The sequence below is a fragment of the Sycon ciliatum genome, chromosome 8 (genome assembly GCF_964019385.1).
Source record: "Sycon ciliatum chromosome 8, ocSycCili1.1, whole genome shotgun sequence".
Taxonomy (NCBI): Eukaryota; Metazoa; Porifera; class Calcarea; order Leucosolenida; family Sycettidae; genus Sycon; species Sycon ciliatum.
The window spans coordinates 18367962-18383522 of NC_088650.1; the positions used below are offsets into that span (position 1 = coordinate 18367962).

The 15561-nt window shown below is 46.2% G+C and overlaps 1 protein-coding gene across 2 annotated transcripts; it reads right to left on the reverse strand.

Moving 5' to 3' along the window:
* Positions 1-667: 667 nt before the first annotated feature.
* On the reverse strand, positions 668-14419 carry LOC135823989 (uncharacterized). Of its 2 annotated transcripts, none has more exons than XM_065336879.1 (5): positions 14190-14419; positions 6905-7806; positions 5306-5751; positions 2291-2418; positions 668-1738 (listed from the first exon to the last, which is right to left on the reverse strand). In XM_065336879.1, coding segments are annotated over exons 2-5 (1365 nt in total). In that variant the 5' UTR covers positions 7695-7806; positions 14190-14419; the 3' UTR covers positions 668-1737. The 2 variants fall into 2 exon arrangements, with proteins under 2 accessions (XP_065192951.1, XP_065192953.1); XM_065336881.1 differs by lacking the exon at positions 14190-14419 and adding an exon at positions 8720-8869.
* Positions 14420-15561: the final 1142 nt, after the last annotated feature.

Consider the following 15561-nt stretch of genomic DNA (forward strand, 5'->3'; position numbering starts at 1 on the left):
GCAGTAGATCTACTCGGGAGTAGTACGAATCGTACTGTGCAAATAACTTACATGATCATGGGAAGCGCTGCAGGAAAAGTACAGAAAAATGTTTGAAAAAGTGCAGAAAATTACACAAAAAAACGCATGAAATCGCGGATTATGCAGAAAATCGCGAAATTGGTTGCATCCGTGGAATCGCGATTTCCTGGAGGGATACATGTAGATGATTGTACACAGGGAGGCAGGAGGACCTAGCCTACGCCGGCGCCGCGGCCTACATGTAGCGCATAATAATCGGACTGAGCTGATCTAGCTAAGGCGTAACTGGCGTAAGGGGCCGCCGGCGCCGGTCGACAGCGGTCGTCCATATCATCGTACTTTTTTCACATAACGAAATATTTCCGTGATGGGGCGCTGGCCCTCTAGTCTATAAGTACATGTAGAACTGCAAGACTTACATGTAGTCGTGAATTGCAGTAGAAAGCTCGAGCGAGCAGTATTGCTCGCAGCAACATCATTTGTTCATAACCGTACTTTGCAACAACATTAAATTTGGGTAGATTTTCGGCGATTCTCAAAGGAACCCTCCAAAATTGGCGAAAAGGTTAGCGATTTTTCAAGTCTCGTTTTCGGTGAATTTTCGGCCAGCAGATTTGGGGAAAGCATACCCACAAATAATGTACTTCAGATGGCTGACCGTACCAAAATAAAATAACGTTACCTTCCGACGCCCCTGAATACGATTACGCCGAGAAATATGTGTGTGCCATGTATGTGTGTGGCATGAGCTTCTTCCACTTGGTCTACTGTCTAATAATATCGGTAGTATATGTAACACCGAAGTGATACAATCGGTGTTGTACAATGGACTGCTGAGGTAAGGGCGCAAACGTGGCCTCAAAGATAATCAGATAAGAAGTATGACGAGTAGAATAGCACATGCAGCTATGTCACGGTATGTGAAATGATTACTGGTATGATGCCGCGATACCCAGTGTAATGGGCCAACATAATCATAACATTGCATGGCGGAGAGAGAGGGGGGGGGGGGGGGGGGTAGCTAGAAAGGAGCCAAAGCACAGGTTAGACTCACCTGCATAGCCTTTACGTAACTGTAGAGGCAAGCAGCACATACAGTTTGAAGTACATGTACACGATTGTTTCCTCCAGGCAGTTATCATGGTTATGAAGAGCAAGCCAGCAGTCATGTGCAGACAAACATCAAATGTTGCTGCCACACCGGGGTTAGTAGACCTGCTGTAGATCATGGTATCCAGTGCAGCATGACTCATTGCACTGCTCTGCAGGACCCAAGGAAGGAAAACAAATCTCTGTTCAAGGTGAAGGACCCCATGATGACTCGGGCCACTATCAGCTAAAACGAATGCCCAGACAGCTAGGATTTCAGCTGTACCGGGCCAATCCGGGAAAGTAACAATTGCTCCTGGGTCCAATCACTAGTTCGTTCAACATCGCTGTGCATAGTGTGACCACGACCACAGTCTGTGGGGACAGGATACAGGGGTGCAACATCAAACAGTCAGCACATGGCATCATGGTTACATGTCCACTTCGCATAGCATTCAGCTTCCAGTTCGTTGGTGAGGTCCTTATCCGCTCAGAGCATAAGGCAACTTTGAAGTGTACGCCGCATTGTCTTCTTGCTCCACTGCATCCACTTCAGGTAGGTTCTGTTAAACCTTCAAAGTCAACATTGGTGCATTTATGTGCAGTACCAGACTTGCCAGAACGGCATCTAAAGGAGAACAGAGGGCAAGGACACAGAAGGGCAGAAGAAAGATTGAGCACATTAAACTCACGGTGCTGCACTCACGTCCCCATAGCAACGGTAGTAAAAGAAGTGCAGTGCTTAAAGCAGAAGTAGCCCGAACGCGCACCAACTGGTAGATAAATAATTTTAAAATACTTTTCATTGTTTTCAAGTATAATCAAGTATTTTTGACTAGTTCTGATGTCTCGCAAGCTGTGCTAGCTCCTCAGCAGCCACTTCATAACTTAGCATTGATAAACCCTACACCGGCACAGACGCAAATGGTTTCTTCGCTGCAAACCCGTCAAAATGTCAATCAATTTTCGTCCAGGAGCCATCATCAGCTGAGGTACGTGAACAAAACGAGGTGTGTGAAGGGTGTTTCCATGCATACAACAGCCGGGTATACGGTACATGTACATCCAAAAACAACACAATTCAAAAATCCTGTGTTACTGAAACACCCTCAACAAAAGGGTTCCTATCTGCATTGAGAAGAGAGCGTGAGCAAAAGATCCAGACTACCAGTAGGCTTACCAATGCATAGACTGATTGGGAGCCAGAAGATCTCTGAAGACCTTGATGTGACTAGGATAATTGATCATCAGATCATTGACGACCTTGCCGCTATTCTGTGTACGTGCAGCTCCATGCTCGAGTATTACCTGCGTACACAGGCAATCATTATATGAATAGCATGAATACATGAAGCGTCTATGATTACACAAAAGGCGACAAGCTCCAAATTTGAGGAACTGAGATTTTGAGCTCATTGTAATCTATAGGTCTAGAGGCACCTTCACGGAAACTTTCACATTCAAAATCTTAATAAAACAGATAGAAATGATACTTCGACAATCGACATGCTGCAGATTGTGAATAGCAACTGAATAGAGCTGTTGTCAGTTGATAAATCCCCTTTTCTTATGATGCAGTTGCGTGACGTCCACCACTTTCTTAGTGAGCTTCACAAAATCTTGGTGATAACTGTCAACTGTTATGTGTAACATCTCAATAGGGCTTGAAAGTGATGATGTCACAAGTCAACAAATAACGATAACTAACAACTTCTTGATCAAATTTGACCCACTCTGCCCATAGTGAAAGTAGCGCGATGGGGAGGCGTTTGTGCCGCATGCAGGTGAGATCTTTCTGTACAAGGAGTGGGTCCACTATCGAGACAGTCCAGGTTTGCTACTACCGGCAGACGCGTCACCCTGGGAGAGCCATCCAAACCTGTCCGGATCCATACACAAACTGGGTCCAAGTGGATCCAAAAGTCAGCGTTGCCATGGCTCTGGCCTGGCTGTGACGTAGCACTTTCAAGACAAACTGTGAGAAGTATGTGAGAAGTAAATGAGTTCAGTGTCCCTCAGACCTACATGTACTTGAGCCTGTGTGTATGTACACCACCGCATGCTCTTCATGATGTGCTTTCTGGGGTAGAGAATGAAAACTTGAAAAGGGACTGAAGGTAGCGAATGTACATTATCATGATTATGATTGAGAGCAACTAAGTTACTCCCAAAGAACTCTCGATCATATAATTTATATGTACTTCCTCCGGCAACAAAAACTTCCTGACTTTTTTCACTACTTTTCGCTGCTGTTATTTCGCTCTTTCTCTTTGGTTCTGTCAGCCTGAAACACTGACATGACATTTTGGAATCGTAGGAAAGCATGATTCATATTCTGGAGAGCCGGCAGACGTCGCAGAGCAAGGGTGTCGACGGTGCAAACAAAGCAAAGCGATCATGTTTTTCCTTTTCGTCCACCAGCCTGCGCAATGCGAAGAAAAGCACTGCGCACACTGCTAGGGGTGCGCGGATTATTCCCGGAATAATTTGGGAATACTATCGTCGAGAAAATTTTGGGAATTTTAGGGGAATTCTATCGATCTTTTGCCAGATCCGTTGACCTTCAGAAGAGTTTTGGGGGAATTCTGTCAATTTTGACCCGCCAGAGAACAAGCGCACATCCATGGACGCACGTTCATGTACATGCAGCAATACCCAGACACGACATAGTAGTTGTGTACAGTCAGATGTACATGTAGACCTAGTGTAGATCCTGCAACGACCTGCATGCAGTGATCACGTGCCTGACCGTCCATTTTGCATACTAAAGAGCATGCGCAAGGCACGGTTCATGCTGGGGTTCTTTTTTGGGGGGGGGGGGGAATTCTGGAGAATTTTTTCGATGTTTTGGGAGAATACTTTCGAAGTTCCGCGGGAAATGCCCGAAAGCATAATATCGGGCGCGTGCGAGCATAATCCGCGCACCCCTTCACACTGCTCGTCGTTGCTATTTTTTAGTTCTGAACTTGACAAAGCAGGGCAATGGCACCCAGTGTCGCCGTGCGACTACCCTGATCTAACAATACTCATGCCAGTTGCACCACAAACAATCCACTCATGACATCTTGCTCTAAAAGGCGAGCTGCCTGCAAACTTGGATTCACACAAGAGCCATAAGAACACGAGGTCAATCTTGGTGGTCATAAAAAGGAGAGGCTGATTAGGAACGCGCATGCCTAATTTATACGGGCCAAGATCGTTCGCGACACCCAGGAGCAAGAAGAGTGGAAAATGAATAGCTAGCGTTTTGAAATCTTCGCCATCCCCGATACGCCTGTCGCCATGCGAACAGGTCGGCAATATGTCAAAACTCCAAAACCCAGAGATGTGACAATCGTCACTTCGCGCAGCAGAGCAAGATGAACAAGTTCAAAATAGAAGTGTCATTCCGCCACTGCAGAGCCCAGACCTCAACGTGGATGATCTCACCTTTTCCAGCAGCCTCGACGATGTGTCCTTGGTCACAAAGGAGAACAGGCGAGATCTGATCGGGGCAGTCTAGAAATGCTGGTACGACTATGATATCCCTCGGAGGAAATTTGAAATGTTCGGCTTTGCCTGTGTTTGTTGTTCCGGGGCATGCTCGAGCGAGATCGGAGGAGGTATTGAGTACCAGCGCTGCAGCGCCACCTTGGTCTCCTCAGAGCTGTTAGAGAAGGCATTCAGGTAACAGCGAAGATGATCAGGGACGCGGAGAAGCTTCTCCGCGACATACGACATTGCGTTGATCGACCTGCCACTTGGAACGGTTTGAGCCGTGATGAGTCGAGCGATGGCGACCCAGACTGAGACTCTACTCCCATTAATCGATCCTGTAGATATTGTAGATGTGACGATTGAATGTGCTGAAGTGTTTGAACACAGTGACTCCGTGAACAGATTTAGGTCATGTAAAAAAAGTCACGAAGTTTTTTGTTTCCTGAGGATGTACTTTCAACACCCAGTCCGTCTTACGGTAGCATAAAAGCTCTGCCGTACGCACTCTTCAAGCAGTGGAGCATCCTGCTTGATAACGTATACCTTCAACAAATTCAGTCCAGTTTCATCCCAACATACAGACAGGACACTGACCATGACGAGTAGGCAGGGGTAAGTACAAACAAACGGACACGTCACCGTGGAATGCGGCCTCCTGATCTACATGTACATTATAGTCACTACCAACAACACACAACATGTATTATTTGCTACTCACTGGGATGATGAAGCATCCTTGCGACTTCAGAGCTGAAGCGAGAAGTGTGCGATGTCCATCGGATGACATAGCCGGATGACGGAGGAGTCGTGTATCTCTAACACCCAGGCAGGCCACAACACTGAAACCATGACGTGTAGCTGCAGCCATATCTACTGATACACCATTGAAAACATCGGCTGGATACTTGGAAGTCTCCACTGGCTTACTATCTCGGTTGACAATGCACAATGCCTGAACGGCCACACCATCAACCAGAGAGACGCCAGTGGTGTGTTCTGGACCAATGAAGCATGACAGCATATCATACATTCGACCCGTGTTTGGACTCAAACCTTCTTTTCTGGACGACTCTGAGCACCGGTTCATGATTTCTCGCCGTTGCTTGTTAGTAACTAGTAGTGTGTCGAGCAAAATAAGCCGCTGAAGATGATGGGCACCGTACTCTAGCAAGAAACAGCACACAGATATGAAAGCAGAACGACAGATTGAAAAATACAGCAATCAAGGGGCAATGTGCTGCTTGATACGTTCGGCCAGCTGTCAAGAGGTCCTACCAACATACCGGCTATTGCATTCAAAATAGTAAATAAGGTGACTCAATTCCAGGGTTGGAAGGAAATCCTTCAACATCGTGAACGAATGTATCGTGGTGAAAACTGTTACAACATCCATTGGGAGATATGCTGTGTGGACTGCAGTGTTGCCACATCATTATAGCCAAATATCAGTAGGATAAAAAACCAAAATGCATCATCCGGGGGCTTCGCCCCCGGACCCCCTTCCCTATATAGCGACCTCGATACACACACACACGCGCGGCACTGATAAGAAAAAGATGTCATGTTTTGCGTGAGACTCGGGCTGAGTTTGCCGATTTTTCTCGAGACAGATGATGATTTCGCTTAGCGCCTTAGGAGAGAGCTATGGAAACACGCGTAATGAGCAGTAAAGGCCAAAAATCTGGATCATGACTTCTAAACCACGCATAAGGTCAAACTTGGACACTTTCATGGCTGTTGTCGGCAGGAGAAGGTCAATTGTCGGCAGGTCGTGACATGCCTCAAAAATCGGCAGGCTACTGACATGTCGGCAGGTGTGGCAACACAGGGACTGTGTGGACTTTCCGGGGTTAAGCCAGAAACACACGACAGGGTTTAGAGGTCATATCAACTACTCTTTTTGGTGGACTTTCTCATTACTAGTCGATTCAAGAGCGGCGAGGGATGACCGTATTTTTTTGTAAACGAAAAGCACCTAGAATCCACAACTGAAGCGATTTGCTTATTTTATTTTCTATCGCACTACCTCATGGCGCAGTGGGAACACCGGCCAATGTGTAAGTGTGACATATGAGTACATGTACCACACTCACTTCTCCTTTTTCTAGTATCAGGTCCAGGTAAGGAATTCAGAAAATGCACTGGTAGAAAGGCGGACCACACAACAGAAGCAAGACCTAACTGATTGATATTGATATAACGTTATTTTAATGTTTCGACGATCAATTACTCAATCAAGCCTTGCTCCCGTTGTGTGGTCCACCCTTTTCCACCAGTATCATGTGACAGTCAGTAAGCACTCTCGAAATACACTTACTCTGTATGAGTTGATCAACACTGATCAGCTCCAGCAAGGCACTGCACTCTACACCACACAGTGTACAGTAGAGAAGTAGGCTGAGCACTTGAGCATGACGATACTTGGGATCACCTGTACTCTGTATGGCTGAATAGCGACTCATCAAGTCCATGGCTAGCGAAGGATCAGCAATGTTCAACGAAAACAGTGCATGAACACACCGGTCAATATCTCTACATTCACTAACATACTGAACATCAAGCTGGTCCTGTAGCAGCTGCCTGAACTCAGATGTTGTACATCGGCATCGTGACGCCCGGTGCAGCATCCACCTCAGCTGACCTTGATTCTTGCTACCCCGCCATAGATCTGTAGGTAAACTAGCTGCGTGATCCAGTACAGCTACAACTAGATTAGTCACTGCGCTGTCCTCCTCGCCGTCCTCGGTAACCCTAGCACAAGCCTGGAGGATGGTCCTGAGATTCTGTACACTATATATATTGTTAAGATGACAATGAATCAGAGGAACTTGTGAAGTCAGGTCGCTAGGTTGAAACGTGTGCGCAGTGACCATGGCAGTGAAAAGACCATCAATAGCTGAAACGGCATCACATACAGTGGTATCCTGACGCACAGACCTATCTGAGTGGCATCTCACGGGTTGAGGGGAGCAAAGCGACGTCGCATTGGGACCCAGTGCAAACGTGTTAGCTACAAGTCGTCTAGACCGGACCAGTGTGCTCATACCATAGCCATGCTGAAGAAAGTTACTCACAGTCCTCAGACTACGCAACTTTGAAGCAAACATGATGTGTTGGTAACTTGCCTGGGTGACACTAGTTTACACAAATACTTGATCCTATGCTCCACTGAATGACAACGTGTAGTCACTGTACGCTGGCTGCTCACAATACCGTCCTCTGGGAAACAATACAAAACATCACACACACACACACACACACACACACACACACACACGCACGCACGCACGCACACACACACACACACACACACACACACACACACACACACACACAAAAACTCAACAACATTCTACTCAACAGTTTCCTCGGAGACAAGAATGCAATGATACCGAGAAGAAGAAACCTTTCAAGAGTTTCAAGGGCCTGAAGTGTATCATTCTTCTCAGTATCATTACATTCTACTCACATTACACATTTAGTGATATCAACTGATTTCAAAGATGAGTGTGGCACAATACTCGTACTGTTGACCTGTTCAAGTGTGATGCAACAAAAAAATTTAAATAAGCCTCCAGATCCAAAAAGGAGGCTTATGTCCTTTTCAACATTCTAAGCTATCTGTACCAAGACATTGATGTCATCAGCAGATCACTGTGCTAAAAAACCCCAAAGTCAAAAATATTCACCCAGCACAAGAGTTATGGTGGTATGACCAACTGCATTTACATCTCTCACCACAGTGCACTCAACTTTCAAGTGCGTGTTTTGCAACACCGCACACTACCTTTCACATCTGGAGGCTCAAATGCCACTGACAATGTGTCAAAAAGGAGACAAAAAAATTAAATAAGACTCAAGACTAGAACAAGCTCCATGCTCCTCGCGATCAGCTTAGGCGAAAAAGACCAAGCATCAGAACTGCTCCAAACACTAGTGGAGACGAACCTATCACACATCGTATACACTTTTCAAGCGCGTTTTGACATGTTCACCACAATCTTGGAGTGAGCACTGCTGGCGGGCACGGCGCTCCGTCCTTGGAAAAGCTCTTCAGACAGCTTCTAAAGCATTTAAAAATAATCTAGCGCTGTGTGCAAGTGACAAAATCAAAAAGAAGACAAACCATCACCTGAATATTGAATCACAGCATGGCATTCAGGGTGCTTAGACAAACGCTCTTCAACATCTGGATGCACGTATCTGACAATACACACCATTCCATGATGTGCATGTGTCACACGAGCACGCACGGGAAGCCCACCAAAGAATCATCCAGGTGCTAAACGATCAACATAGCAGCAGCCGCCACATCAAACAACAACTTGATGATGTTACCGCGAGGAATGCCACGCAGCATATCAATCCATCATCCACTGTCAAGGAATGGTCATCAACTAGCGCAAGTCGGGGACAATTGAAAACAGAAATCAATCCATCATGCACTGTCAAGGAATCGTCATCAACTAGCGCAAGTCGGGGACAATTGAAAACAGAAATCAATCCATCATCCACTGTCAAGGAATCGTCATCAACTAGCGCAAGTCGGGGACAATTGAAAACAGAAATCAATCCATCATCCACTGCCAAGGAATGGTCATCAACTAGCGCAAGTCGGGGACAATTGAAAACAGAAATCAATCCATCCACTGCTAAGAAATAGTCATCAGAAGTGTCCAGCAAGCGGCGCAAGCCGGGGACAATTGAAAACAAACACACTGGGTATGGCACCAAACCGCCTTGAGATGAACAGGAACGGAAGCGACACAGTGGAGACGGGTGACAAGGTAGGCTGCGGTGCTGAATTTCCAGGCATTGGTGGAGTCTGCGCATCAAGTTCTGGTGATATGGTTTTGGATCCGTCCACGGTAGTTGCAAAACTCGGCCCAAAGTATTATGATTGTACACAACGGTGAACGACTCCAGGATGCGCACCAACGCACTCTGCACAGTATTACCAGTGCTTATTACGTATGTTGCCCCCTCCCCCCCCCCCCACCCCCCCCCCCCCCCCCGTACTCTCCTTTGGCTAGAACCCTGATCATGACTAGTAAAGGAAAAGTGTAGAAAGAGTGGCGAATGACATTTTTTGGCTCACTATGAGCATGTCAGAAAAGTGCGGGCAAAACATTCGCACTCGTGCTTGACTAGTGAATCCATGCACTCCGAGCTTTGCTCGTCACGAATGCCGGGAATCTGCCGGTTCTTCCATTGCGCTCATCATTTCATATACAAACTTGATACAGGTCTACTCTCCATATAACGTAATCTCTGGGACCACGCAAAAATTATGTTATATCGAGAGTTATGTTATGTAGAAAACCGTGTGTAGAATACAAGATGTACCTCAAAATGAAGGGTATTACAAGGCGGGTTAAACCGTGCAAACATATACACACTGTACTACCATCGACATCAGATACCATCAATGCCGCAGAATATATGTAGGACTCAGTGACCAGTCAAGGCCCCGTGACCAATCACGATCCCCGTGACCAGTCAAACAGTCACAAACCCCCCATGACCAGTCACAAATTAGTTTACCAGTCACAATGCCCCATGACCAGTCACAAATCACCATACATGTACATGTGTAAAGTACACAGTTCGTGACTGCTCGCAGGGTGCTTCGTACTGCAGGATTTGTTGTGGAAACTATAATTCCCTATGAGCGGTCACAGAATGCAGTTGTGAAAACTATAATTCCATGCGAACAGTTACATGCGGAATGTACAGTTGTGACCACTCTTTCTCTGTGAGTAGTCACAGGCAGAATATGTATTTCTGTGTTACAAGAGAGATTGGAGGCTTTGTCACAACTCTGAGTTTCACGTATTACTACGATCGTCAGGCAACTGATGGCTCCTAAACGGGCAGCCTGAACATAAGAGGGAGCAAGGTGGGAAATTCTGAGGGGTATCATAGTGCAAGAGTCAGGTGCAGGCGTGAAGTTGCCAAGTCTTCAGACTTGGGGCTATGCAGCAGCAGTTCCAGCGTGAATGACATAGTATAGAGCTGGGGACCACACATGCCCACACCATTACACACACATACACCCACACTCTCTCCCTTTTCTCACATACACTCACACGCGCACACACACACTCATTCTCTAAATCTCTCTCTCACACATACACACATGTCATTCATTCTCTACATCACACACACACCTGGCCTGGTGTACAGCTGCCAAATGCTTAGCCACGCCGCCCCCGAGACAGGGGGAGAGTAGAAGAGAGAGTTTGAGACACACACACACACATCCACACACACACACACACACGCACCTGGCCTGGTGTACAGCTGCCAAATGCTTGGCCACGCCGCCCCCGAGACAGGGGGGGAGTAGAAGAGAGAGTTTGAGACACACACATCCACACACACACACACACATACACACACACACACACGCACACACAAACACACACACATTCTCTAAACCTCACACACACACACACACACACACATTCTCTCTCTCTCTCTCACACACACACTCTCTCTTTCTCACGCATGCACACACACACACACACACACACTCACACATGCGCGCGCACACTTACTCTCTCTCACACACACACACACACACACACACACACACACACACACACACACAAATATGCAGCGGGACTACCAGCTAGATTCACGTGACCTTGCGGACAAAGTTACGGAGGTAGAACTTGTTTTCACGGCGACACTTGGACACAAGTACTTCTGTATTATTATTTTATCTCTTTTCAACCAATCCACAAGCCAAGAAGAGATGCGTAGACAGAAGAACCGTACTCTTGGTGATACTGATCGCAAACATGATTAATTCCTCCAGGCCATTGAGCACCCAATTCTAAACCTTATCTAAGCAAAGCAGCATGCCAGTTCAAGAACATCTCGTCAGACATACATATCGATACATGTCTGGTGCACTCTCACTAACAAGCAGGCATCGCAGGCTACATTCGCACCAGCAATCAAAAGAAGTTGAAGTGAGTGAATATTTCTATAAAATTAATAATTGGAAGACAAATGAAGGTGTGGAGGATCGCCCAAAAACACTGACAAGGAGAGTCACTCAGACAGTAAACTGTACACAGTACTCGTATGCATGTACTTATACACGTTATAGCAGCACAACGAGAAAGACCATGATGCATAATGTTGCATCAATAAATTTTACAGAGTTATTTTGGGAGTAGAAATGAAGATGTGTTCGAAGCAGTAAACTGCGTAAGCACTACGTTGAGCCAGAATATTGAAATACAGTTTCCTGCAGTCAAAACAAGACACTCACACTTCTCTGGTCTAGTTCGCCATTCTTATCGATAAACATGACTTGATTTAATTTCTTACGATGGTCCTTGAGAATGGATCAATGATGTCTTGAATAGATGTCTTCCTGAACGACTTCATCTGAGAGGCAGTTTCAGTTTCAACAAGCTGGACATTGTTTTTCTGTGGAGTCTTCCACAAGAAAGACAGAGCCACCCACACGAAGGTGCTTGATGTACTCAGTACCTTCTTGGAAATGAACATATTTTCATTTCCATCTTCATTATATTTTCGTCTCTGCATCGTCGACGATGTCCACTTCTGACTCCGTAATCTTGTCACCCATCCTCTCCAAAAACGCAAATCGAGTGCTGCTTGCATGCTGGATCAGTTGAAGTCAGTCTCTGCTCTAGCAAGATCGGCATGCAAAAATTACATGACTGAAAATATTCCGAAATAGCTTTTCTGAACGACGAAGTTTGTTCTTCAAATTATGATGAATAGCACAACCTACTAGCCAGAACGTCCTCTCAAAAGAGATTCTATCTGAAGCCTGCAAGATTTTCGACCACCCTTCGTTTTGGAGAGGAGCCCACACACACCAGACTCGAGCTACAAGTAAACTACGCAGAGATCGAGAGTTGATCGAAATCTTTCTTGCGCACTACTTCTGAAACCTGTGAAGGAAAAAAGTATGCTGAACGCGTGAATGCCTACAGTTGAGTCGTAATATTTTGACGTAGATCCTGTGACCGTTCACAGAGAAAGTCGCGGCTGTTTCTGACTGGTCATCGGGATTCAAACTGGTGTGTGACTTTATGACTGCTCTTCGGGGATTTGTGACTGTTTGATTGGTCACGGGGATCGTGATCGGTCATCGAGACGTGACTGCTCACTGAGTCCTACATATATTCACAATAGGACTAAACTGGCTAGCTACAGCTACCGCTTGATCGTATCGTGCACATGAATTTACGTTGTATCGAGAGTGCGCACGTCGGGGACCGCGCCGTAGCATGTGTTATGTCGAGGTTTATGTTATGTAGGATTATGTTGTGTAGAACAAAATTTGTATGGGAGTGATGCTGTTTCGGCTAGCGAGGTTTATGTACAAGTGAGAGTTGTTATATCGAGAGCAGACCTGTATTGAGATATCTGAGTGTCATGAGTGACGTTCTGCTCAGTGTTGCGGGAACGCGACGCGAAGAATCCCGGGAACACTCTTTGCGTTCCTAGAACGTAAAGGAAACTTGTTCTGCTCTACGTACATATACGTTTGGGTAAAGAAATCACGCGCAAAGTGTACTGGGAATTTCCCCTTCCAAATTTGGCAGTTTTCTGCCTGCATTTGAATGATGATAGACGTGATAGTAATACCCAGCAGATCCGCACGCATTTTCTTTGCATGTGCCACAACATAGAGAACCTCATCTATGAGTAGAAATCTGGACCCAAAACCTGTCCCTCCAGGAAATCGCGATTCCACAGATGCAACAAATTTCGCGATTTTGGCCCAAACCCGCGATTTTCAGCAAAATCCGCGATTTCCCACGTTTGTCGTTGTTTTCTGCACCATATCCCACATTTTTATGCACTTTTGACGCAGTGCTTTCCATGATCCTGTGGGTTATTTGCACAGTACGACTCGTACTACTCCCGAGTAGATATACGATGCAAAAATTGCGTGATTTTGCCCAAATCCGCAATTTTCTGCAAATAATTCCACAAATTCCTCGCAAGTTCTGCATCATTCCGCACTTTTCGTCGCATTTTTTGTTGTTTTCTGCCGCGGCAATTTCTTGCGCAAGTTTTCGGGAGTTTTTCCGCAAATTCCCGCAGGGACAGCAAAACACGCGAAGCCGTAGACTCTGACCCAGACATCTGCTCTCTACGTTTCACGTACGAGTACAGCAGAACCCGGCTACTCGGACTAATGTGATCCGGTTGAGAACGGCGATAGCGTGGCATATACCAGGGACCTCTTGCAACACTGAAGACAGGACACTGGACAGAACCGAGGATTTCCGGTGATTTCACTGACTTGTAACTATGGTGACACTCCGATCATTGTACATTTACATGATTTGTGGACTACATGTACTTGCCACTAGGCACTATTCCATTTTTATTTATGTTTGTAAGCAGAACATAATGCCATTAGTGGATTCGTGGTGTATCAGTGCAGTATGCCCTATCGACGCAGGGATCAAAGATATCCGGATACTCCGAGCCCTTCGCGCTTCACAGCTAAGCTAACAACAGCAGCAGCACGCCAAGGACACGAGTCTCTCCTAGGCAAAGGTGCGGCCAATGAGAAAGCGTGCTTTCTCCACTCTCACCTGTGCAATCGCGGGATGCTGATGAAGTGAAGTTCAGCACTATGAAAATAATGCTTGCTGCTTGCTTCGCCCAGCTGCAGCTACAGCGATCGATAAACCGTGGCCTACTCGTACTCACTCTCACAGTATGCGGCAGTGATCTAGTGAATGCACGTGGAGTCTGGAGCCAATTATTAGTAATACTAATAGGACAAGCTTCTTGCAAAAGGTTTGTAACGTGTTTTCGTGGATACAGTACAGCAGTCACTACAGGGCTAGGCTCCCTATTTCATTTTGCGCCGCCGAGCAGGCTCATAAATTAATTTCTCGTTCTTACATGACACGTGATCGTTGCCGGGGCCATAGCCAATGGGGCTGTTAACCCTTTCAGTGCCAAGGGGGTCAGAAAAATTCAAATTTTTCTGAGTTGAGCTGAACTCAAATTTTTCATAGCTCAGCTGTATATCCACGGATCTTTACAAACGATGGCTCTATGGAAAGATATCATGGCCAGACAGACAGCTGTGAAGAGAAAATGCAGCGAAAATAGTCTTCCTCGCGAGGGCGCCTGAGCGAAGTCCGTTTTCTGCATTTTCGTAGCATCTGCACTTTCTCACGCGCGCGATCGATCGCAGTGCAGGCAACTTTCAACGCACGGAATTCGGACAAAGTTGGCCTGAAAGCCACTGAAAATCTCGATGTTTTGATACCCAATACGCATGGGTTGCCGCGAAAGAAATAGAGAAACCTGCGATGCGCATACGTCATGTTTTCTACGGGCGACAATTGTTTGTCCGAGCGCGCGCGCTTCAAGCTTCGCCCTGGCGATATCTATCCTCACGGACACAAAACGATGTGATGAGTCGATAGCCAAGGTCTTCCTGAACACGTAGAGTGGTCGTTTGTAACTCTCCTGTGTGTAGAAGTGGAGATACGAATTTATTTGTACACACATACTGATTTTGGGCGACTTTAGTCGCCCAGGCACTGAGAGGGTTAAGTGTGACGTCACGGCCCCTTCGATACGCATCGCAACGGAGAGCACTGGGGACAAACAAAAGTCGCGTCCTCTGGATGGAACCAGTTGTCAAAGGCAACAGCATCTAAATGACTGGAGAGAGAGCAGTTTTTCTTTGCTTTTTCTTCAAGCGATTGTTGTCGCTCTTTACTCCTTGTTCTTTCCTCTACAAATCTCCTGTAGTCGTCGAGGGCCTTCATAATGGCTGTGAAATTGGCTGCACACTGTAAAACTCCGTGTTTGAGAGTGCTTTGAAGATTCTTCGCGTCCTGATGGATCAAAGTACGAGCGCTCCCTGTGAATTCGATTATATGTAGGTGAGACTGTGAGTTGTTCAAGAAATCAGTGTCTTCTTTCTGTCTCTGCCCTCACGCT

What these genes read in the sequence shown, in the direction of transcription:
- LOC135823989 (XM_065336879.1), bottom strand. Translation starts at nt 7,694, where the DNA reads ATGTTTGCTTCAAAGTTGCGTAGTCTGAGGACTGTGAGTAACTTTCTT. An exon ending in TGTTGATCAACTCATACAGA is followed by an intron (nt 5,752 to 6,904) that starts GTAAGTGTATTT and finishes GTTTCTTGCTAG; the next exon opens with AGTACGGTGCCCATCATCTT. An exon ending in AAGGATGCTTCATCATCCCA is followed by an intron (nt 2,419 to 5,305) that starts GTGAGTAGCAAA and finishes CTGTGTACGCAG; the next exon opens with GTAATACTCGAGCATGGAGC.